The sequence below is a fragment of the Culex pipiens genome, chromosome 3, assembly GCF_016801865.2.
Source record: "Culex pipiens pallens isolate TS chromosome 3, TS_CPP_V2, whole genome shotgun sequence".
NCBI classification, from domain to species: domain Eukaryota; kingdom Metazoa; phylum Arthropoda; class Insecta; order Diptera; family Culicidae; genus Culex; species Culex pipiens.
In genome coordinates this window covers 161,733,424-161,756,910 of record NC_068939.1, presented here as the reverse complement: position 1 = coordinate 161,756,910, position 23,487 = coordinate 161,733,424, and the positions used below count along the sequence as shown (strand labels likewise).

The following is a 23,487-nucleotide window of genomic DNA, read 5'->3' as shown; positions in this document are numbered from 1 at the left end:
TGACATACGAGGTGACAGAAGGAGTTCATCGGATGTGGCGCACTACTTGATGCACAGCGAATAACATCCCTCAATCCAGTAAAGGAGGCGCATTGTTTTCAATAGATGGAGAGGAACTGTCAAAACAACATGTATTAGTTTGAGGTTACCCCAGGAAAGTGTAAACAAAAGCAATGTTTTCAAAGAGATGTAAATAATTACTTTAGACGCGATTACAAATCAACTCAATATTAAATTATTCACTCTGCATATTGGTATTTATAAAGGAAGATAGAATTCAGAATGTTGATAAAGTTAACCAAATATGTGTAAAATTGCCGTGGTACGCGCCGTCATGTTTGATTTTCACTGTACGGATGCTACCAGTTGTTAGTTTGCATTGCCAACTAGGATAGCTGATATGTGACCAATCAGTGTTTACAGCCCGTGCTCTTGCACGAAGCGTTAGTTTTTTGGTTCGCAAACTAGCCCACTGTTTGTTTGATTTCAACTTTGATTGTAAACAGCTCATAAAACAGCTATTGTCCATAAAACAGCAGTTGTGTCGGCTGGAGTCGCGTTCTATTTTGAAAGTAAACGCAGCTTGAATGGTTTAAAATCAATAAATTTAATTACTGCTGGATCGAAATTCTTTCCGTACGGCACAAGTTCTAATTCTACACCTTAACATGACGTGAACCTCTTGCGTCATGCTGTAAGGTAACGGCAAGCTGTCAGTACGACATGACGAATCCTTGTAAGACATCACGCCATCTTGAAGCGCTCTCCAGCAACTGTCAGTTCCATTTTTAAAACATCGCGAACCCTTTGGCTTTTTGTTTCATTAGAACGAAAGACGTGCCGTCAAAAAAAAGGGATCAAACGACGGCCCCTGTGACAGGCACCGCCAGGCACGAATCAATCCTTTTTTGTGTACATTTTGTAGATACTTCTTCCGCTCAACTTCTTCGAGTTGGGCCGTTTTCTTCGACGACGATGGTCGACGACACGAAGGAAATCAAAACAATAATAAATGACATCGACAAAGCAAGCGAACGCGCAAAGGGAACAAAACGGCGAATAATATAAATGAGCAGGACTGTCCTCATCACGGGTCCTCATCGTTTCGCTGTCAAAAGTGTCACGCCAGCTGTCGCTGGAGGGGGTGTTTGTTTCAGTTTTGTGTAAGCCAAGTGACGTCTGAAATGAGGTGCTCGAAACTCACAAGATTTGTTCAGGTTACATTTTAATCAACCAAGAATGTCGCCTCGCCGTAGCAACAACAAGACAATATTCCGACAAAAAAAAGTGCCCCGTAATCCAAAGCCGGACCCAGTTGATCACAGCGTTGGCCTTGAAGAGGTTGACAGCTCCAAAATGCCCCGCGTCCAAGTGTGCGATCGCGCCAAGCAAAGGGGGAACAAAAGAGCGTGACAAAACGACCAACGATGAAGTACACACAAGGCGGAAAGTGCGAACAATCGGCGCGGCCTGCTGCGTGAGAAACTGTCAGAACTCGTGGCAGGGAAGGTGAAGAGGGGGGCTTGTCATCCAGGACCTCAGGAATGGAAAAAGATTTGCGGAGTATTTTTTTGTAATAATAAAAATAATTTATTTTCACATATTTTTTTCATGAGAGGGTTTTTTTTCTGCCCGACCTTAGCTGAGCGCTTTAAGAGAGACACATTTAAAAAATAAATATAAATGGATTTTATCATAAAAACTGATAGAATTGTCGCAAATTTTGACAGTTTGTGCTGCTTTTGCGTGTCGTTGCCAGCGCAACAACCAGTTTGTGTATGTGTTTGTGTCTAAAACGGAACGAAAAAAGGTAGTTCCCGAAAGATGATGATGCCTTATGGATATCTCTCGTATAATTATTGATATTTTTGATATATTTTTAACTTGCATTTTTTTTTTTGTATGGATAAGTTCTTGGTTTTCTTCTATTTTACATTACTGTAACTTGTTTGTGACGCGATGAGAAAGCTTCATTTTGAATGAAGCATGCTTAACCGTTAATATCAATTGTTGTAATTAACTACGCTTGTATAGTTCAATATTTATAGTTTATTTACAAGTGGTTTGTGTTTTTGTTTTGATCATTTTGCCTAGAGAGTAAAATCTTTATCATTTTTCGTGTTTTTTTCTTCTGATTTTCTTGCTTTAGACTGATTAGAGCAACTATTTTGTATGTTTTTTCTTGTCTTACCCACTAGAGTTGTGAAAGTATTTTAACTATGCATATAATTATTACCCTAAGAGACTATCATTTGTCTAGAGCACAAAAGAGGACGAAAATATTGCACATTTTATTATTGATTTCAATCGTATTTATCTCTTATTGTTTATCTTTTCCAATATTATAGGTTTGTGTTGTTGTTAATAACTTAAACAAAAGTTTTTCTTTTTTTCCTAAACCTAGAGAAGGTACGAAACTGAAAAACTTCATTTCCATTGTATATCGTCTGCCTTCTGCCCTTTCACTTACACAAAGCTTACAAGCTAGAGATTCGTTTTATTCTTCGATAGGTTTCTTTGTTTTCTTTGCTCGCTAGTTTAGTTGTTTGTATCTGTTTATGTTTGTTCGACCTCCTTCACTGCCTACACTAGTCTAGTTCGTGGAAGATTTTGGTGTTGGTGACAGATTGTTGAAATTATAAAAACAAATAAAAAGGTACTCGTAAATAGTCAAACCAATATCATTGTTGATCAGTTGTTTATTTTTATCAGTTTTTGTTTGTTTTCTTTTTTTTTTGGAAAGTTCCCTTTTTATAGTGATTTACACAAAAAGCTACTAGAAGAGAGGTTTTTTTAGGAACTGGAGAAGCTTACACTTACGGTCTTACAAAAGCTACAAATTTTACTGCGCTGTCGCGTTTTTGTTTTGCTTCACTACTAAAATGTATAAAATTCAGAATCGTAAAAATATCGAAATCAATTTGTATCCCGAATTACCCACTCACCAAAAGAACCAACCGGTTTTGAGGGCATGCTTTTGCTTTCTTCTTCAATAAAATGGGTTTATTTAGCGTCGAAAATAATATAATTAACGTTATATCACTGGGCACTTTAGTAAAGTGTGATTTATGCTTAACTTCAATTTGCCGCTATCAGTACAAAGTAGCTACGCCTGGTGTGTTTGTGTGTCCTGCTGTCGTAACAAAGCGTTTCTTCCGAAAGATTCAGATAAACAGAACCTAATTTACGATAACTTTTAATTACAAAATAATAAAAAGAGAGTCAAACGAGATCACGTTTTTTTTAGAAGAAGACAGACTTCCTCTTTCCACCAGCCCTCATCAATTGCCTCTAAATTGAATTAATTTTTATATCGTCTGGTTTTAGTTACTTTTTTTTCTCGAATTGCTTCATTGCTGAGAGATAACATTGCTAGTAGACGCGCTTCAATTAAGCCTAACCCACGAGCGAAGGAGATTAGCGCCGGGTTAATTGGATGGAAGGAAGTGGAAGGTTCACCAGCAGTCAACGTCGAGGACGGATTCCGCCGGAGCTGGTCACGAGAGGGAGTCGGGCGTCTTTTGTCCCTTGCGCGCCTCCTCGGCGGGTGTGGCCGCGGGGGATCGACTGTGGTTGAGCAGGGCAGCGGCCGCCTGCAGCTCCGAGTGGTCCTGGTGGTGCTGAGACCTGGGCGATGGAATGTTGGTGGTCGTCGGGGGGGAACACGCCGAGATGGGTGAGTCCGAGCGGGACATCCGACCACCCGCCAGCTGGGAGGAGATTCCGTTCAGGGGGTGTGGTAACAGGTGCGAGAACTGGGACAGACCGGGGAAGCCGGCCAGTCCTCCGAGGGGCGGGAACAGGAACGGGTTAGCGGCTGCCGGTGGGAACCGCTGGCCACCGCCGTTCAGGAAGTGGTCCGCGTACGCTCCGGCGGCATTCGGGAGGTGATTTTTGAACGCTTCCAGGTTCATCGGGAACTTTTGGGAATCGGCGTACAGCCTAGCAAGAAACTCCGTGGGCAGTGGACCGGGGAAGGATGAAAACTGTTTCTCCATCGGGAGGATGGTTTCGCTGCTGTCGGAACTGGTCGAGAGCAGCTTCCGGTGCAGGTTCAGGTTGGATGCGTGTCGGTCGCGGCTGCGCTTCGAAGGGAACGCCGCATTACAGCCGTCGATATTGCACTTGTGCAGAAGCTTCAGATGCACATTCTGGTAGTGGGTTTTCACCGCAAAGTGATTCTGGAACATCCGTCCGCAGGCGGAACATTTCTTTGGATTATCTTTGTCGAGAGGTACGTTGGGATCGCTGAAGCAGTTTCCTTCCTCGCAGTAGTCCACGTTGTCATCCGAGTCGTCATCGTGGGTTGGGCTCGTGGCCGGATTCGGAGAGGGGCTCCGCGATCGCGCCGGGCTAGGGGGTGCAGCGTTCATCAGGTAGCTCAGCGGAGGGAACTGAGGCAGTCCACCGCGTTGCATCATCATCTCGTTAAGCGGACCGTGGGACAGGTTCTCGAGCCGTCGCAGGGTGCTGGCGGAATCGAGACTTTCGGCGCTCTTTTTGCTGTCGGCGGAACTCGGTCGACGCAGATCTTCTGCCTCGTGGTCATCGGATTCGTTTTTCGGACGCACCAGTGCCATTGGATTCTCCATCAGTTCGGACGCTGGCTTTACATCGATCGAGTATTTGGTGAACTTTTCGTTGGCATTCACGTCCGGGGTGGACCGTTTCTTCGACAGGTCCATCGACAGATTTTCAGCCTCCTCCTGGTGCTCACTCGGTTCGGACTTGATCTTGACCGGTGTCATCTCATCCTCATCCATGTGATTGCTTTCCCCGTTTGGCTTCGGTGAAACCGAAGCTTCCCGTTTGTCGTTAATTAACGACTGCTCCTTCTCCAGCTTGATCTTCTTTACCATGTGATCACCCTGATCTTCATCTCCCTCCTTCTCTTCGTTTTCATCGGACAAGTGACCCGACCCGGCGGACAATCGCTCCTGTGGGATCGAACACTTGGTCGGGTTCATGCTCTTCCGTTTGCGCTTGTTGATCGACTGGTTGATCGATGTTTGCAGATCGTTCACCGACGAGTCTTCGTTGCTGTCCACGTTGCTCGCAACGTCATCTCCGTCCGACGAAACGGACAGCTTTTCCGACTTCATCTTGGTTAGGCTAAAGTCTTGCGGTTCGTTTTCGTGGTTCAACCGCTCGTTCTCATACTCCGGCTCGGGAGTTCCCGAGTGTCGGTACGATTTGACATCTTCGGATTCGGAGCTGAGCGACATGTCGAAACCTTTTTCATCGTCATCGTCATCATCGTTACCGTCGATGACGATTCCGTTCGGATCGTCGTCATCATCGTCGTCATCGTCCAGGTGGCTGCCGATCGAGCTACCGCCGCCGAGGTGATGTCCCGGGGACAGGTACTTGTCGGAAGCGTCGCCGAGCGGACTTCGGTAGCGATAGTTTTCCGGACTGAGCGACTGGCGTTGATTCTCGCGGTGCTTTTCCTGTTCTTGCAGGCGTCGATGCATGCTAGCTTCCATGTTGGCTTTGAACTCGAGCGCGGACAGCGACGGATGGCGCATATCTCCGTGGGGCATCAGCGGGAACGGTGCAAACGGATGGAGCGGGTTAAGCCCGTTGGGTAGGGGCATGCCGGCTGAGGGTAGGAGGATCGGATGGGGTTGAGCGCTGCGTCCATCGTGCGGAGAGATCTTCCGGCGAAGGTGGGGCGAGTGGAGCTTCGGGTTCGGGTTGGCGCTGTGCCGATTGCGGGATCGACGCGAGCTGAACATCATGCTGCAACCCTCGACGGTACACTTGTGCATCTCGCGCAGATGAACGGCCGAGAAGTGGATCTTGAGGGCACCCTTATCACAGAACGTCTTGAAGCAGACATTACACTGGACCCGTTTCTTGCCGGTTGCTGGGTTCACGAACTGGGTTCCGAGGTTGGGCGGAAGTGCTCCCCACTGGCGTTTGTTTGGTGATTGAGGTTTCTTGAGATGGGCACCCGGGGGCATACCACCGCCCATGCGGCTGACGTGGCCGGACATGCCTTGTCGGGACATGTGCTGGTTAGCTGCGGCGGCGGCCGCCAGATCTCGGCTCAGGTTGAGTACGTTCTCACCGCGTTCGCGTTCGTGGTGGTTCTTTTCGTTGTCGGATTTCTCCGAGGACGGCTTTTCCGCCTTCATGGGCATCTTGTGGAGCGAGGACAGCGGCGATTTGCTGCGAGCCTGTTCGCGGGCGGCTGAAGCTGCGAGCAGATTTGGGAAGGATTGCGCTAGGAAGCTAGCTGCGTGCGGATTGCCGGAAACGGCTGCAGCCATCGCTGCTGCCGAGTGGTTCAGCGAGTTGGCCAGCGACATGGCGACCGAGGTCGGTGGTGGTGGTGGCGGAATCGGGAACGGCAGTCCGTGTCCGCCCATCGAAAGGTTCATAAAGTTGGCGGCAGCCGCGGCGTGTTCGTGACGGGAGCTTGCCGACGAATCGGACGCTTGGGAGTCACGCCGCTTGGCGGTCGCCTGCGAGTACGCAGCTGCGGCTGCGGCCTGCTGCTGGTTGAAGTGATGCTGGGCGGCGGCCGCCTCCGGACTAAGCCTTGGCGGGGGCAGACCGGCCGTGAAGGCGCTCAGCCCGGCCGCGGCCGCACTCAGCTTGCGGAAGTCGAACGGCTGCATCGACTGCAGACGGTTCAACGGGTGCGCGGACAGCTCCGTTGCCGACGGCATGCTCGTTGGTGTGCTGTTGTTGCTGCTGCTGTTACTGCTGCTGTTGTGACTCTTGGACTGGTGGTGACTGCTGTGGTTGTTGTTGTTGTTATTGCTCATATTAGCATTGGCGCTGCTCGGGGAGGTCGACGGACTCTTGAAAAACCCGCTCATATGGTTCGGCGTGAGTCCGGCGGCCAACTTCTGATGCATCTGCGAGGACAACTGAAGCTGGGAGTGTTGCAGCGAGCTCAAATGCATATTCATCGGGTGCGTGGCAATTCCTGGCGATGACAGTCGTCTGCTTGGCGACATAACCATTTGGGCTTGGTAGTGGGGGGTAATTTCTGGACTCGGTTTTTGGAAACCTCACTTTGAAGGTACGAGGGATTTAGCCGTGCAACAGCTGGCCGTCGATGAAGGGTGTCATTTTTTTTTGGGTTGATTTCTGTGAAGAAAACGGGAGAGGAAAGAGAGATTTGTTAGATTGAAAGTGGATATCGATTACAGTATGGAGGGAAAAGTGAGCAACGCCATAAGGGATGAGGTTGCAATTTTTGGGTGAAATTTGTTGATTAATTGTGCGCGGCTTTAATCAAATATTTGATTTGAGGTGGGCGGCTTCGGTGTGTTGGAAAGTCAACCGGCCACATGTCACACAGGCCAATGTGGGAAGAAAGTCGTCATCGGCGCGGCGTTCTTTTATGGCCCCGGAAATGATGGGTGCTCCGTTTATGGTTGAGTTTGGATGGCAGTTTTCTTTTCGGTCCACCCCAAAAGATAAGACAAATTTAATTGATATTTTTAATAAAACAAAATAAACTTCCCCGCCCGGATGGGGCCGGAAATTTGATTGATTGAAGCGTTAATGTGATTTAGATGTCCCGCGAGTCGCTCCGAAAACCGGGGCTGCCGTTGTAAATGGATTGTCATTGCCCTGCGCGCGAGAGCTGTCCGGGATTGTTTGTTTAGAAACGATCGCCGATCGTCGTCACGGAATTCGACAGCGGCGGGGACGACAGAATGAGGTTATGTTTATGACGAGCTTCCGTCTCGGGGCGCGACTCGAACATAAACAAATGCCTTGGGTTTGGGAAACGTCCCGGCTAGATGTCGCTAGGGTGGTGCATAATTGATGGCGCTTTTGTCGTCTTTCGTCCAGGTCTACGGTAATCCCTGCCTTGAGCAGTTTTCGAGGCAAAGGGTTCCGTCTCACGGGAGCAAATTTCCATACGGGAATCTAATTGAATGAAACTATTAAGGCGTCGGGAAAGGCGCACGAACGTGCTCTTAAAGGTAAATGAAGAGAAATGAGATTAAATTAAATATTTATTCGATTTTTGCCCGGGTTGTCGGGTGTTTCGGTGCAGGGGCCCGAGTAGCGAAATTAAAACGAAAATGAGTGTAATCGATCAGAGGCGGTTCTGGAACACGAAAATCGGACCGCCGCTCGCCGCGGCGACTCTGCTGTAGTAGGCCTTGCTTTTTCTGGAAGCACTCTCTCTACCGGATCGGCAGCTCGAGCTCGAGCGTGATGTTTGGAGAAGGCGAATAAGTAATGAGAAATAATTGCATTCGCCCGTCGGCAAGGATACGACGACGACGGCGGCGCTTTAACTCGTTTAAGTGAGTAAACATCGGCCGACGTCTTCGTGGCATGCTTTGTTTTGATATCACGAGCCTTGCGCCGAAGGAGAAATAGAGAGAAAGAGAGAGTGAGAGTGGGGGGAAGCTGATTAGGAAACGATACGGCGAAGGGCGCTCGCAAGAAGAAGACGTGGAAAAATGGCGCTGGGCGGAGCTGTCAAACGCTAAGCGTTTGCGAACTTCTTCGGTTTCGCGAAGATCTCCGCGTCTCGGCTGATTAGCGCCCTCTCTCCCCTCGGGGTAATTGTTAAACCACACACACACACACTCACTCTCGTTTATCCACCTGAACCCGACTCGATAGCGATCGCATCATCATCTTCATGAGTGCGCGAGATCGCTTTTTATTGTTTCCAAACGAGCCGCGCCCTGCCTCTTCTCCGGAACAATGGCGCCGCCAAGCGGCTAGGGCAAAATTTCACACATTTTTTACAAGTATTACCCGTCGTCGTCTCACGCGGAACCATTTTAGCGTGTTAGCGCGCGGTTCAAAGGGCAAGGGCCCCGATGATCATCAGCGTCACCCATAACTGTCACATTAGTGTGACATCGAAACAATCGCATGACTGTATTAGTTTGTCGGTTTCACTTTGTGTATCGTCAACGAAAGTGATTCGATTGAAATCGAATTTGTCACACATTATTGAGGCCGGAAGCGCCCCTCGGGTGAGTCAAGCGGAAGTGTTGACAGGAGGTGGAGGAGTAGGCGGCGGCGGCGGCTTTATAATAGATATGACAAACAGATAATTGAGCTAGGCGCCGGGTGATGGCGCGCGCGGTGCAAGTGATAATTTGCACACGACAAATCGGGGCCGCGGGTGTAGGGGAGGTCGGCTAGTTTCGGGGGGTTCCACTTTGGAGCGATCTTGACGCGGGTAGGCGCTGCACAGCGATCTCCTACCGTTGAGTCAGCCGGCCCGGATAATGCTGATGATAATTTCACATATTTATGGCAATCTAGCGGCACGGAATGCCCCCGCCCCCAGCCGTTGTCACTCGGGGTTTGTTTGTCGATCTGTCAATTCTTTCCACCGCGACGATTCAGGAAACGGGTTGACGTGGCGGTGCCACATCGAGCATGGCATGCTCCCTGCGGCAAAGAAAATGTGCTGCTTTTCAATTATATCGAGATTAACGATGGGTAGGACACTCCGCGCTCCTTCTCTGTTCTGTCAAAGGGAAGAGAAAGATAAACATGGACGCGAGGGGTAGGACACTCGGCTCGCGTGCGATGATGTGTAATGACATTTGAAAGTAAATCATTTTTCTCTTCGCAGACACGACAATTGCGCGTGCGGGGCCCGTTCTAGAATGACGCTCGGACACGAACCGCTGATTGAGTGGCTATTAATAAAAATGATGCGACGGCTTTTGCCGCGTCGATGGCCCGGGCCGAGGTTGACAACTCTTCTTCTGTCAATGTGTCGCATGTCATCGATATTGAGTGGACCTGCCGGAGTCTGCAATTACGTTCTGGTTGCCACTATCCTGCCCGGTAATGATACCTGTACGCGCGTGACACTCGGCAACTGTCAACGCGAGGGGTACGACACTCCAGAGTTGCAACTCTACCGCGAGCGAACCCCCCTTCGCAATGATGATGATTATTTGTTATTGCTCTTTCCGAGTGGGGCCGAGAGCGGCGTAAGCCTGCTCAGAGAGCTCATAAAAATCAGGCTTCAGGGGGCTAAGCCCAAGCAAACCTGTTTCTTGCTGCTTTTTTGCTGTCGTATTCGGACTCTTCTCCGGCTCGCCGGAGGATCATTACTTCATGCTAGCTCATTATTCGAGCATGTGTTGGTACGCGAGTTTTGATCGATCAAATCGACCGCGCGGTCGATTGACGAGACTTCGGTCATGGTCACGCGTGACGCGCGCTGATGGACAGTTCAAAATTCAACGGGCCGCGCAATAAAGCAATAAAAGGCCCGGACTTGCTCGCTCGCGCTAATGATTTTCGAACTCCTTCTTCCCACAGGACTTCACCGGAGACTGACAGATCACGACGAATCCATCAGCGGAAAAAGCGGGCCGACCCCCGAAAAGTAGCGCGTGCTAGCGCTGCGCAGTTGACATTTATTGTAATTGGATCTATTTTGACAGCTATTGTGCTTCCCGAGCAAATCTCGCGCGCGGAAGCCAAGTGACGATCTTCGATGATTGCGTTGATACCCGAGCGCGGCTTAGCGAACCAGGAAGAGAAGCAGTAAAAAGCCGTATCAATCACGCTCGGACGGGGCCCGTTTTACGGCTCCAGCCTAGGCTGCTCGGGGCTATGGACGTGAGGAAATCAATAAAATTAGATTCCGCGCTCGAGCTTCTGCTCGCCAGAAGTTCCAGAAGTGTCAAACGCCGCTAGAGCTGCCACCATAAACTGCTCGCTTAATCACGTTTAATCAACATATCAATAGCTCTTAAATTAATTTTTAATGTGTGTTCACCTTGGTACGGGGTAGGACTCCAGCGGTCGTCGTGCCGTCGATCGGGAGATTGACAAATTTTGTCATTGGGCAATAAACTGCGGTGCAGAATCGGGCCGCGCTCCTAATTGAATAGAGCTGTGCCCATAAAAGCGCGAGGGGGAGCGCGCTCTGATTTACATAACAATCGAGAGCTACCTCACACCGGGAGAACAGTGGACGTCGATCACTCAAACCAGAAAAAAAAAATCGAGAAAGAGCTTCAGAACAGCTAATCTTTCGCTGTTGTTCTCATTCGCGCGGACTGACAGCGATCGAGCTGTCACCGCGCGAAGAAGCTCCCCCCAACCCCGCGATGACGTGGAAAAAAGGTCAGAACATCCGAAATATCTAGGTTTCTCCTAGCGGAGGAGTTTGCCAGCGAAGGAAGTTTGGTGACTGCTGGGGTTTGTTAAAAATATAATGTTCTAATTTATTAATTTTCGACACTGCCGCCGCTGCGCGCCAATTTTTTGACAGCTCCCGGCGATATCGATGACACCGCGAGGGGCTGGTCGCTCTGCCGGTGTCGTCGTGGAAAGGAACGTTTCGTTCTTTTTGTGTGCAGAAGAAGAAATAGCTTTTTAATAAATTTGGTTTCTTCTCCGCGGCAGAGTCGCGCTCGTTTAATTTTTATAAATATAGATTAGAGGTGGTTTGGTTGCTTCGACAGTTTTGTCGTCGTCGTCGTCGTCGCGAAATCAAGCCGTACAATGACCCAGGCTGTGACATGAAACTTGGGGAATCTAACCTGGAAAAAAGGTCGCACTCGGTGAGCGCTGTCAGCTGGCACCTCCGGAGAACCTCTAATTAAGTGTCATCTTCGTTCATAAATCAGATCAGTGTGTGCCTCTCTATTTTAAGAGGTTCCTTGATAATCTGGAACCTTAATTTTCGGAGGCCCAAAGGTTTTACGACCCTCAGGAAGAGACAAAATCCAGACGGTTGCTGAGACAACGAAAATTACGTATAATTTGATTGCCGACTCCGTCGTCAAAAATTGTCATCGTCGCGTCGTTTTTTGGAGAACGAAAAGCAGATGTCTATGTTCGGAGATTAAACCACAATTACGATGATTGTTCTGGGACTGGTAAGACAACAGCCCCGGATAATTGCCCTAATGTGGCGTACTTATCCCCTTACGAAAACAAGCTCCGGCTCCAGAACTGGGATTTGTATCGTCTCATTTCCGGCCTTCCTCGCCGAGGCCATTGTTTTAGGCGACGCGAACCATTAGAACCGATGACAAACACGATTGACGGTGTGTGTCAATTTACGAGCATGATTTATCCGACGCTTCGATTCCCAGCAGGCTTCATTAGCGATGTAAATCGCTGGCTCCTTTTTTTTCCTGGCGGGCGCTCTCCGCTTTGATATGCAAATTCAAGTTGGCGAAAATTCGCCCTTTTGAAGGATTTTCGAATCGGATTGCGTGCCGAAATCGTGGCACAGGTTTCCAGGAACCTTCCGACGACCGCCAATTTCCCGTCCAGACGGGCAAACAAACCTCGAAAATCTAAACAGGTATTAAGTTTATTAAAAAGCACTTCACATGCAAGCTCATTATAAAGCGATTCTTCGCTCGGGAGACAACACGGTTACAGCGAGGCGCCCCTCGACACACGTCACTTTGACAGTTTGCCCAGACATTTTCGAGGGGCGTCGCTTCATTAGTTTTGTTTTTTTTGGAGGGTTAGAATCACGAAATTATATCGTTTTGACCACTTTTCACTCAATTCCAACCAACTGTGCCCGAAATGGACCACACCGCCACTCAAATCGTCTGGAGAACGCCCAATTATGTGTTATTTGGTGCCTAATAAGGCTTTTAATTCTACGCTGCTGTGACAAGCGAGTGGATAAGTCGAAAATTGCTTTGTTTACATGGCGACGCGAGGGGAGCGCCACTTGGCGCGCTAAACAATTAGCAAAGAAAGCGCCGCGCCGGCAGCGCCTCCTATGATGAGTTACAATTAAGCTTGCACCTGCTCATCACACACACACACACACAACTTTCAATAACAGATGTCGTGATTGCGGTGTTTGCGTTTTCGGGACGGACGGATGGGCGCTTTCGCGATTTCTTGCGCCGCTAGCGAAATGATAGATCTTGCGTTGGGAAAAGGGTAGAAACTAATTTCACATATTAGATAAATGATAAAGTTTGCCCCCGCGGAGAGCCGTCAAACGCGCCATCAATGGATGGCGCGTTCGTTTAAGCTGCGTTCAAACTAGTGCGAAACTGGCCTTCAAACCCGTGCGATCGCTATGATTGCGATTAGCGTTCCGTGGCGAGGCAAAAAGCCGACCTGGTGTTGGCAAGAAAAATGGACACTGCGTGTCAGCGCACGAGCGCGTCCGTAATTTATGATCGTTTATAAAAATCTATCATTCAGCGCCATGTTTTTTTTTGCTGGTGCTGCACCGCTTAGTGCGCGAGCGCCTTCTAATTGTGGCGTGAACGTGCAATACTTTTCTTTGTTGACCACAACTGCGCGGTGATTGCAGCCGCGGACCCACCCCGTCGTTCGTCAAATTTATAGACGTTTTTGAAAAGAGATCGCGGGTAACAACAAAAAAGGGCACGCGCGTAATGATACAGTGTTGCCAGCAGTTTTGGCTAAATTTGGTACGCGCGCGATTGCCCATCCATTTCGGTGGCAGTGACATTTGACAGTGGGTTCGAAAAAAAAAAACGAGATCGCGGTCAAATTTGATGATTGGTCATTTGGCGGGTTCCGAACGTGACATTAGGCCGCGAGTACTTTGCAAAACGCGAAGCTTAATTAATTTAAATAGTCATTGCTTCACCAAAATGATACATACGCGGCGTTGGTGGCGTCGAACTCCACGTGTGTGTGTGTGCGCGCGCGTGTTGAGGGACAAATCAATCATTTGTCATTAGCGTTTTGACTGTTTGGGGATCAATTTGTTGGAGAAGAGCGCGGCCGCGACCGCGACCACGCGGTTTTTGTACCGTTTCTCATACCCGTTCTTCTTGGCTATTTTTGAGCAAGCAGATCGTCAACCTGTGCGCCGTCATCGCTTCGATTGAAACATCTGTTGTTTTTTTCGGAGCCGAACCTCGCTGGAGTGCCAAGTGAGTGCTAATCGTCGAGTGATGAGTTGAGCAAATATGGCTGGCGTCACCGCTCGAGTGATACTCGGGGCATTGAAGAAGGTCTACGGCAGGTCAAGTCCGGTGCGTGGGCTAAGAGGAAGCAGGGCAAGTGTTTGCTGCGACATTTTCAGAACTCTTGACCCTTGACATCCAGTACCCCTCGACAAGCAGTTGCAATCGAGATCCGGACGAGTTCCAAGAACTCGGACAATCCCGAAAACTGCAACAGTTTAACGACTCATTGGGCCAGCTAAATCATAAACTTTTTGTCTCGCCAGACATCGATCGAAACCCAATCCGTTTACGAGCGCGCGCGCATTCCTGGGAACTCGACGAAACCGCACAGTGCAATTAACCCGGGTTGTGTCAGGGCTGCGAAGCAGCAAAAACTCGATCATCGATTTTACGAGCCTCCCCGCGCGCTCGTCCTATCGGTGTCGCGATCGGATGTCCGCAGTCCGCTTTCGATTTCAGAACCTGTCCCCCCTCGTTTTTATCGATTCTCGGAAGAGCCCGGGATCCTCGTCGAATAAATCACATTTGGGCGCGAGCGATCGAGCGAGCCACAAAAAAAGAGAAGAGTGTCTCCCCCCTCGCGCAGAACCGCGAGGAGGTAAACGATTTCAATCAGTGTTGACTTAATCCTATTCCGGACGGTTTGTGGGGAGCAGGAGGAGGAGCGGGTCTTGGGAAAAAATGAATTACGAGCCGGTTCTGTTTTATGACAAATGAGCCGCTTTCAGAGGTGTAATCAAACAATGTCCGACGATCCGATCGGGCCGAAGAGACGGAGCAGAAATAATTAATAGGATATTCATGCGAGTGGGGAGCTCGCTCGCGAGCAGACCAGTGGTGCAAAAAGTGACGCTCGTTCTTGGGTTGTGTCATTTTCCCATTGGTTCTGGTCGATTAAGTCATGTAATGATTAAAATGTGACCGAGCGCGCAGCGCGGTGGTCGGCGCCATTAAAATCAATTGAGGAAATTCAATTTGGAGTCGATTCTTGGCCGGCGAGCAATTTTCCAACCCCGGGGTAGGCCATTGTTACAGACTTTTCGCCTTTCTTCGCACACACATCTCGTCTCGTGAGCTTCTGTCGGTGTCGTTTTGCGATTTTCGAAACGGTTGACTGGCTCGAACTAGCCGTCGCCGTCGCCGCCGCCACCACTGCTCTTGATTAATACGAGATTGATGAAGCGTGCCATTATGGAGTTAATTTAATAAACCGCGCAGTGCAGCGGGGACTCACAACAAAAAAGCGCGAATCCCGCCAAGATGTTGTGTCCCGAGAAGAATTGGTCGTCACACCGGGCTCTGACATTGAAGAGACGCGGAAGCGTTCGGCCCGCGTGTCACCGACCTCTGTCAAAACAATGGTCGAAAAAAAATTCGCATATGAAAAAAAAAAAAAAAAATCGCACCGTCAACGACGCTTGTGCGTCGTGACGCCCGAGATGGTACACTCTTAATTATTTGATGAATTGTCTAATCGCCGTAACCGGACAGCTAATCAAGTCGCCCGTGTTCTTTCCGTCTTGTTCTGGGGCCGCGAACATGGCGAACGTGACAACCGCACGACAGCGTCGTGGATGACGGTTCGAAAAAAAACAAAACTCGTTTCTTCGCAAGATTAATTGTTGCGGGTCTTCCCCGCCGCAGCCGAAAAGGTTGATCCCGACCCGGCGATAAGCCGGGCCCGGATTTGTCTCCGGGGTGGCAGGGCGCGTCCGAATGACAAATCGACCGACGCCATCTTGGATAAAATGGCGCGCACTTGTGTTTGTTACGAGTGCCATAAATCGATGATGACCGCGGACTTTCGGTTCACCGGGCAACATTGTCCACCGTCCGTCTGAGTTGCGCTCGTCATAAAGGTATAAAAATCACTTTTTACGACGACCCGGTGTGAAGAGAACGGCGAATTCCCGAAAGAGCTTAAAAAAAGTCGCACAGAAATTAAGAATTGTTCTTTATTCTGGTCGCGCAAAAGTTCGTCGCCAGAAGTCGGGGAAACCGGAGCTCCGGATTGTGACACTCCAGACCACAAGAAGACAGTTGTGTGTGTGTTATAAATTAAAAATTCCGACGTTTTGTTATAATCATTCTTCCGTCTTCCTTTTATGATTGGTCACCACCGCCGCGTCCAGCGAGAGGACGACCTGTGAATCTTTCGGGGGTCCCATCGTCTGGGGCTCCACGTTGTTTTTTGTTCTCACAATGTGACCAGCCACCGACTGTCATAAAAGGCTTAAAAATGAAACGACATTCTCGTCGGCGCAAGGTAGTATTTCGGGTCGTCATCCGAGAGAGGTGGCTAATAAAAATGATGAGTTCTGACCAAGCGATCGATCTCGCTGGTGTTCAATAAAATATTAATAACCCCACCGCGGAACTCATCTTGCGGGCTGATGACCGAGGATGACGTGGTCATGACACATTTGGGCTTCCTTCTTGATCGGTTCTGAAAAAACAGGCAGCCAAATGATTCCACTTTTAATGTCAATTTAATATATTGCTCCGCGCGGTGACGAGGGGAACGCCACTTCTCTAGTCCCAGTGTCTTAATTACGCGTTGTTTTGACGGCGTTCCCTCAAGGTCGTCTCGCTGTCATTTGACACCGTGCCCAAGAGGTGAGGATCGCGGAGCAGCGACAAAAAAAAGACACGCGGTAGTTTCGTTTAATTTTATTTCACAGTTTGTCCACTGCGGTGTCGCGCGATCGTAAAAACCTCTGCGCCTCGAGATTCGTCGTAAAACCTTCCGCGGAGGTCTGTGGGAGATCTTCGATCGCGGGTCCCACCACTTGAACACGTTTCTAATGATGGTTGATATTTCCGTAAATGTCATCGCGGCGCGGTCCGACGAGCGATGACAAATCATATTTGGGATCGATTCTCCGAAATAGATGGGAGCAGGATGACTTGTGAGACCTCGGGCGCGTTTAGGGATTGTCACTGAGGTTTTCAACAAGCCGGACTGGAGTTCCCGGTCTGGCAGTCTGTGGTCGAACCACTAAACGCTACCGGCTTAGCCCGTTTATAATACACCTCGACAAATCGTTGCGTCGCCTCTTCGTCGACTACGAAAATGACATTACACTTTTTTTCTTCTATTTCGTCTCCGTCTCAACACGATCGACGTGACAGACGAGAATCTTGTCGCCGTGTCTTTTACACAGAGAGAGGCAGAGGAGGAAGAAGAAAAAAGGCCAGACCCTAACAATAACAAATCAGCAGTAATAACAATAACAAATCAGTCGGATATCTTGCGCTCGAGGGAAGATCGACGCGAGTTAATCGAGAGTGACGAGAGAAACGTCAAATCGGGTAAACAAACAACCAACACACATTTGGTGACAAATCAAAACAACGTTGCGTCACTTTTTTCGGCTGCCGCGCGCGGACGTTTCTGTCACATCATTCCTGTTATTGTTTATCTACCGACCTTTTTTGTCACACACACAAAACTGTGCGTGAGCGGGTCGTGACTCACGTTGACAGTTTGAACTCGTTCATCACCTCTCAAGTGCGAGATCGGGCGCGTCAACTGTCAGCGTGCATTACGCGCAGCGAGTTATAATTTGAATTTGCCGTTTTCGGCGCGAGTGTCACACCCTCGCAGACCACCCCTCGGCACAAGGTCGATCGGTCTGTAATTACCGGCCTGTCACCGCCATCTAGATCAAGTGTGTCGTTGAGATCGCGCTGGGTAGGACCGCGATCGGTTTCCGGCACTTTGTGCGTCGATCTAGATTTGAGGTTAGGCGGTTTCAACAAAAAAAAAAAAAAAAAAAAAAACAATCAACCGCTTTGTCACGAGGTGATAGGCGTTGACCCCGTCGAAGCGTGTGGCTGTCACCGGCCATTACGCTGGACACTTGATAGTGGCGAGACGCCGTCGTCGAAAGTCATTTGCGTGGCGGTCGCAGCGCCACCGTGGAGCAGATAAGAAGCTGCGATCTTCGTTTTTTTCAACTTTTCGATGGAAAAATAGAGGCGGCTGTGGCTTATCGCCCAGCGGACGGTGAAGCTCGGGTGGAACAAATATGTCACTCTGGGAGATAACCGCGTCGCGGCTGTGTGCACCGTAACAGGATCCGGACCGTCCCGATTGACAACTAGTGTATAAAACATGGTGAAAATGCTTGTTTTGCGGAGCCGTGCTGATAAACTTTCAATTTGACAGCTCTGTTTGTGCAAAACACCATTCATCTTGTCGACTTGGCGGCTCGCTGTTTCAGCGATTAGCCGCCACCGCCGCCGCACAGCCTCTTGTTGCCATAACAGACGATTGTTTGTACAATTAAAACAGCAGTTAACGTGACACAGCCGATCGCTTCGGAACGGCCGAGTTTGTTTGACATTACATTAACCTAGCCGTTTCGTCCCGGCGAAGACGATCGACACTAGTTTGTCGCCCTGTTTTTTTTTCGTCCAGCTTTTTTGTTTCGCCGCTTGCCAGCCGTATCACCCTGGCCAGCTATCGCGTGTTGTCCCCGCGACCCGGCCCTGTGCCGCTGGTTGTGCATCAGAGCGCGGTGCTGAGTGCATGTTATTTATACGGCTCGAACTTGATATGTCAATCACTTGGAATTGACACTTTTCGCAACACACGAGCCGCGGAGGCAAATGTGGCACACGATGCACGTCCGTGATCGGTGGCGGCTGTCACTGGGGTCCGCGGATGTTCCACTTTTGAAATGGGACGTACGGACGGTACTTTTCCGTTGAGGGATTAAAGGGCGATTGGGCAAGTTTGTTGCAAGAACTATTCTTGTTATTGGCATTTTTTAAATTTTTGGCTCTACCGGACTGATTTTTTCTGAATCTAAATTTGACCAGCAAGTTCTAATACGGACTTCACAGTCCTGGTCCTTTTGAACTAAATCCAACTCTTCGAAAAACTTAAGTCCAAGTCCGCAATCTTTCCCAAAACTTCACCACATCGATCTGGAACCTACCTTGCTGTGTTGATTTTCACTGCTCTCTGACGCCAAACTCCTCGGCAATCGGCGAAATACTCTGCACTAAACTCTAGGCCAGTATTTGCCCTTTTCGGGAGTCACTTTCTTCACTGTGGTAGCGCGCCACACTTTGGCAATTTTTGCTTTGTTTTCACTGCTCTGCAATCAGCAGGGCGATTTTTGCACAATTTTTCACTCTTTCAACTGGTGTGTTGTTGTTGTAGTTGGGTGTATCCACGATTCTTTGATTTGCCTTTTCACGACTTCACTGAACGATTCAGAATATTCAGAATTTTTCGCTTGGTTTCGATTCACTGGTCTTATCACTGCGCTAACTGTGTTCTTCTCTGCGGCTCTGCAACTCTCGGGTAGATCAAGTTACCCGTTGATTTTTTTTCCGTTTAAATTTGGTTATCGATCGCGACCCGACACACACTGTTGGCGGCGGCGCCTGCTATGATCGATATTTTTTTCCCTGGTTGTTGTTGTCGCTGCGTTTCGCGCTAACTCCGTCCGCGACGCTCTCCGTGTGTAAACTAAAGAGCGCAGCACCTACGACGTCGCCACTGGGGTCCCGCGCTACCTTCACACGACACGCGTATTGAGCTTGGCTATCGGGTTGGAGAGGAGAGTATCCGCGAGCGGTGTGCGATCTTCCTCCGGATTTCTGGTGGTACACCGCGCTGATTCTGTTTTGTTGTTGTTGTTGGCTTCTGGCCTGGCCACAAAAACCACACTGGACTGGCTGGACACCGACGAACGACGAGAAGAGAATTGTGGCGTCTCACTCGTTAGACGGGTTCAATAATACTGTTGAACTTTCGGATGTGACGAAGAGAGCCAAGTCAGGTGTCGTGCCGCTGCTGCTGCCCACACATACAAAGGAGACGCGACGACGACGACGGTGGCAGCAGGCCATGCAACGACAGAGAGCGCGAAGCAAGTGCGATAAGCCAGCGATACATAGAGGGAGAGCACGAACGCCACACAGACACAGAGGGACACGCAAGAGAGCCGAAGCGAAGGAGGCGAGGGAGCAGCAGCAGTGTGACGACGGTGCGTTTGTTCTCAGCGCACGCACACAAGCGCAACGGCTCTCTCTCTCTCACGCTCTCTCGCAAACAGAACGGAGCAAAAACAACACAGCACAGCGTTGACAGGCACAGCAGAAGCAGACACAGAGAGCAAATCGACAAAAAAGTAGAGGGGGAAGGCGAATCGTGCAATCGAACCCACACAGAGACGCGATGCGACATGGAAGGTGGAACACGCAACATCAGTGACATGTCGCGTGTGCGACATTCAGAAGTCGAGAAGTTGACACACCACTACAGAGATATTGCGAGTACATAGGGGAAGGACATATCTAGAACATACAGAGAGACACACCGAAATCGAGTGACAATTTGCTGCAAGGGGGCTGTCGTTAGCTTGCGTGACACCAACACAAGCCCGGGTTTGTCACGCTTATATAAAGGTGGCGCTGGAGTGTGTTTATTTATCTAGAATTTTCACACATCACTTCAGAGCAGTGACATATACTCTGGGAGGACAGAGCGTGCGCGCGTGTTCAAATTTGTCACTACGACAGAGACACACACACACCACGAGAGTCGAGTTTGTCGTTCTATGTACCTTACTGCTGTCCTGTGACGGATCTGCTGCCGTTGCGGTCACCTCGGTTCAACCAGCAGCAATTTCCATGTACATGGAACGAGCTATATGCGAACACCGCCGCTTAGAGCGAGCTAATACACATCTCATCCCTGCTGCCCTCCCCTTTCGGAGTTTTTGTCCATACACACAACATCTGCGGTTACGCCATCTCTTTCCCTCCGCCAGGTCCAGAGGGGGTTCCGTTGAATGATATCTGGCTCTCTTGGACGACGACGACGACGACGACGGCAGAGGCACTTGCCGTGCTGTTCTGGATGTGTTGTTCCAGGCTAGGAAGAAGACTCCGCGGAGAGTGCTTTGCCGTTTTTTGTGTGTTCTTGCCGTTTGTTTCTTCGGCTTTGATAGCTGCTCCGCTGCCTCCACTGCCTTATTGGAAGGAAATAAAAATAGATTTTTTGCTTCTTCTCGCTGCTGCTGTTGGTTCCTGGTGTTGGGTTCTAGTACAGAGAGGTCGGGCGTAGTACTCTGTGCTGGCGGGGTTCGGTTGATGATGCTGAAGTTGCGGTAGAATTTAAACCAGTTTAGTGGTTGGACTGCTGACTGCTGCTGCTAGCTGGGCAATACGGGTTTGAACTTTAATGCCATGCCTCTCTTGTCTAGCGTTTTGTTGTTGCTGTTGTTGCGGGAGTGGTTTTCAGTTCACAATGTAGGAATGGCACTGCATTGGTTGAATTTTTCGCATGTTTTCTTTAGGAAAAAACTAGGACAGTTTTGTTTTGGACATCGTCGTGAGCGTCCTACCTTGTCGCACGTCGAAGTTTTCAGTGTTTCACCTATTGACCTTCAGCTTCAAAAATTCTCAAGATTTGATTGAAATCGCTTGATATCTTGACACACCCTGCAAGTGTGACAACATACCCAAGGGAAATTTAGTCAGAGGCCGTTTTGTCACTCTTGCATGCACGTCTACTGTTCACATGCTTGGAACTCCGGTAACCGAATTCAACAAAATTTTGGGGATCAAAACGTGTTTCCTCAGAACCTTTAAAAAACGACATAGGACAAGATAGCAAGATAATACTGTTATTTTCGAACTGATCGAAAATACAAGAAAAAAATTATTAAAAAGATGCCGTCGTGACCTCCGACACTGAAAATCCGGGAAAGAACATTTCTCCTCAATGTTTTCTCTAAAAGAAATTTATTAGGTTTTCAGAAATATCATGTTTTTCATAAACGAATCTTTCACATTTTAAAACATTAGAATAAAATCAACAGTACAGTCCAGACTCGATTGTCCGAAGCCTCGATTATTCGAAGTTTTGATTATCCGAAGGTTTGTATGGGTCTTCGGGTAATCGAATCATGAACAATTTTTTGGCATTTTTTTATTTACTTGCCTTTAACATTAAATTCGATTTCTTCAACCCAATTTTAATCAAATTTCCAAAAAAAAAAGGTGCAGGTGGTTATGTTACACATGACCAGTATGACAAAGAACTTTGCAAGATGATTGTTGAAATTTTCGATTAGAATGTCCGGTCCAAATTCCCCCCTTATAATAACCGTCCTATCGAACTAAGGGGACGGAAATTGCAAGTGGAGCTGAAATAGAAATCGAAGTGAAATCAATTTACTTTCCTTCACCACTCGAAAGTTACCAAGATGCGGGAATGTTTTTGCAAGGCTGTTGCAAGCAATCGGCGGCAGTAAAGGAAATTTGAACAGCAGACATTAAAAACTACCCTTTACAGGGCTCTTAATGATTACGAGATAGTTATTCTAAATTTCCAGAAACAGATTTTCACAGTGGCACAAAAAAATGTGCATTGCAGTAGTCTATTTATTACTTCCTGCCTAATAAGCAATATATTTTAACTGCTTAGCATTAGCATATTTTAACTGCTTAATTTCAGATAATGGCCAAATGCAACTTTTTATGTCCAGTATCAAAAATCATTAAGTTTGATACCCATATTGCCCCAACTCTTACGGTCCGGCAAATGTCCCCTCATCGGAACATCCGCGGGGCCTCCGGCCACTCCGGATTGTGGCCACTACTGCCAAAATGTCAAATTTCATGTCCGGTATCAAAAACCATAAAGTTTGATACCCATATTGCCCCAACTCTTACGGTCCAGCAAATGTCCCCCCATCGGAACATCCGCGGGGCCTCCGGCCACTCCGGATTGTGGCCACTACTGCCGAAATGTCAAATTTCATGTCCAGTATCAAAAACCATAAAGTTTGATACCCATATTGCCCCAACTCTTACGGTCCGGCAAATGTCCCCCCATCGGAACATCCGCGGGGCCTCCGGCCACTCCGGATTGTGGCCACTACTGCCAAAATGTCAAATTTCATGTCCGGTATCAAAAACCATAAAGTTTGATACCCATATTGCCCCAACTCTTACGGTCCGGCAAATGTCCCCCCATCGGAACATCCCCGGGGCCTCCGGCCACTCCGGATTGTGGCCACTACTGCCAAAATGTCAAATTTCATGTCCAGTATCAAAATCCCTAAAGTTTGATACCCATATTGCCCCAACTCTTACGGTTCCGCAAATGTCCCCTCATCGGAACATCCGCGGGGCCTCCGGCCACTCCGGATTGTGGTCACTACTGCCGAAATGTCAAATTTCATGTCCAGTATCAAAAACCATTAAGTTTGATACCCATATTGCCCCAACTCTTACGGTCCGGCAAATGTCCCCCCATCGGAACATCCGCGGGGCCTCCGGCCACTCCGGATTGTGGCCACTACTGCCGAAATGTCAAATTTCATGTCCAGTATCAAAAACCATAAAGTTTGATACCCATATTGCCCCAACTCTTACGGTCCGGCAAATGTCCCCCCATCGGAACATCCGCGGGGCCTCCGGCCACTCCGGATTGTGGCCACTACTGCCGAAATGTCAAATTTCATGTCCGGTATCAAAAACCATAAAGTTTGATACCCATATTGCCCCAACTCTTACGGTCCAGCAAATGTCCCCCCATCGGAACATCCGCGGGGCCTCC

General features: G+C 48.8%; 1 protein-coding gene across 1 annotated transcript; it reads right to left on the bottom strand.

Annotated features, from left to right (window-relative positions):
• Nucleotides 1-1,688: 1,688 nt before the first annotated feature.
• Nucleotides 1,689-19,665, bottom strand: LOC120426082 (uncharacterized). The gene is made up of 2 exons (XM_039590792.2): nucleotides 18,845-19,665; nucleotides 1,689-7,104 (listed from the first exon to the last, which is right to left on the bottom strand). The coding sequence occupies exon 2, from the start codon at nucleotides 6,975-6,977 to the stop codon at nucleotides 3,498-3,500; it is 3,480 nt and encodes a 1,159-aa protein (XP_039446726.1). The 5' UTR covers nucleotides 6,978-7,104; nucleotides 18,845-19,665; the 3' UTR covers nucleotides 1,689-3,497.
• Nucleotides 19,666-23,487: the final 3,822 nt, after the last annotated feature.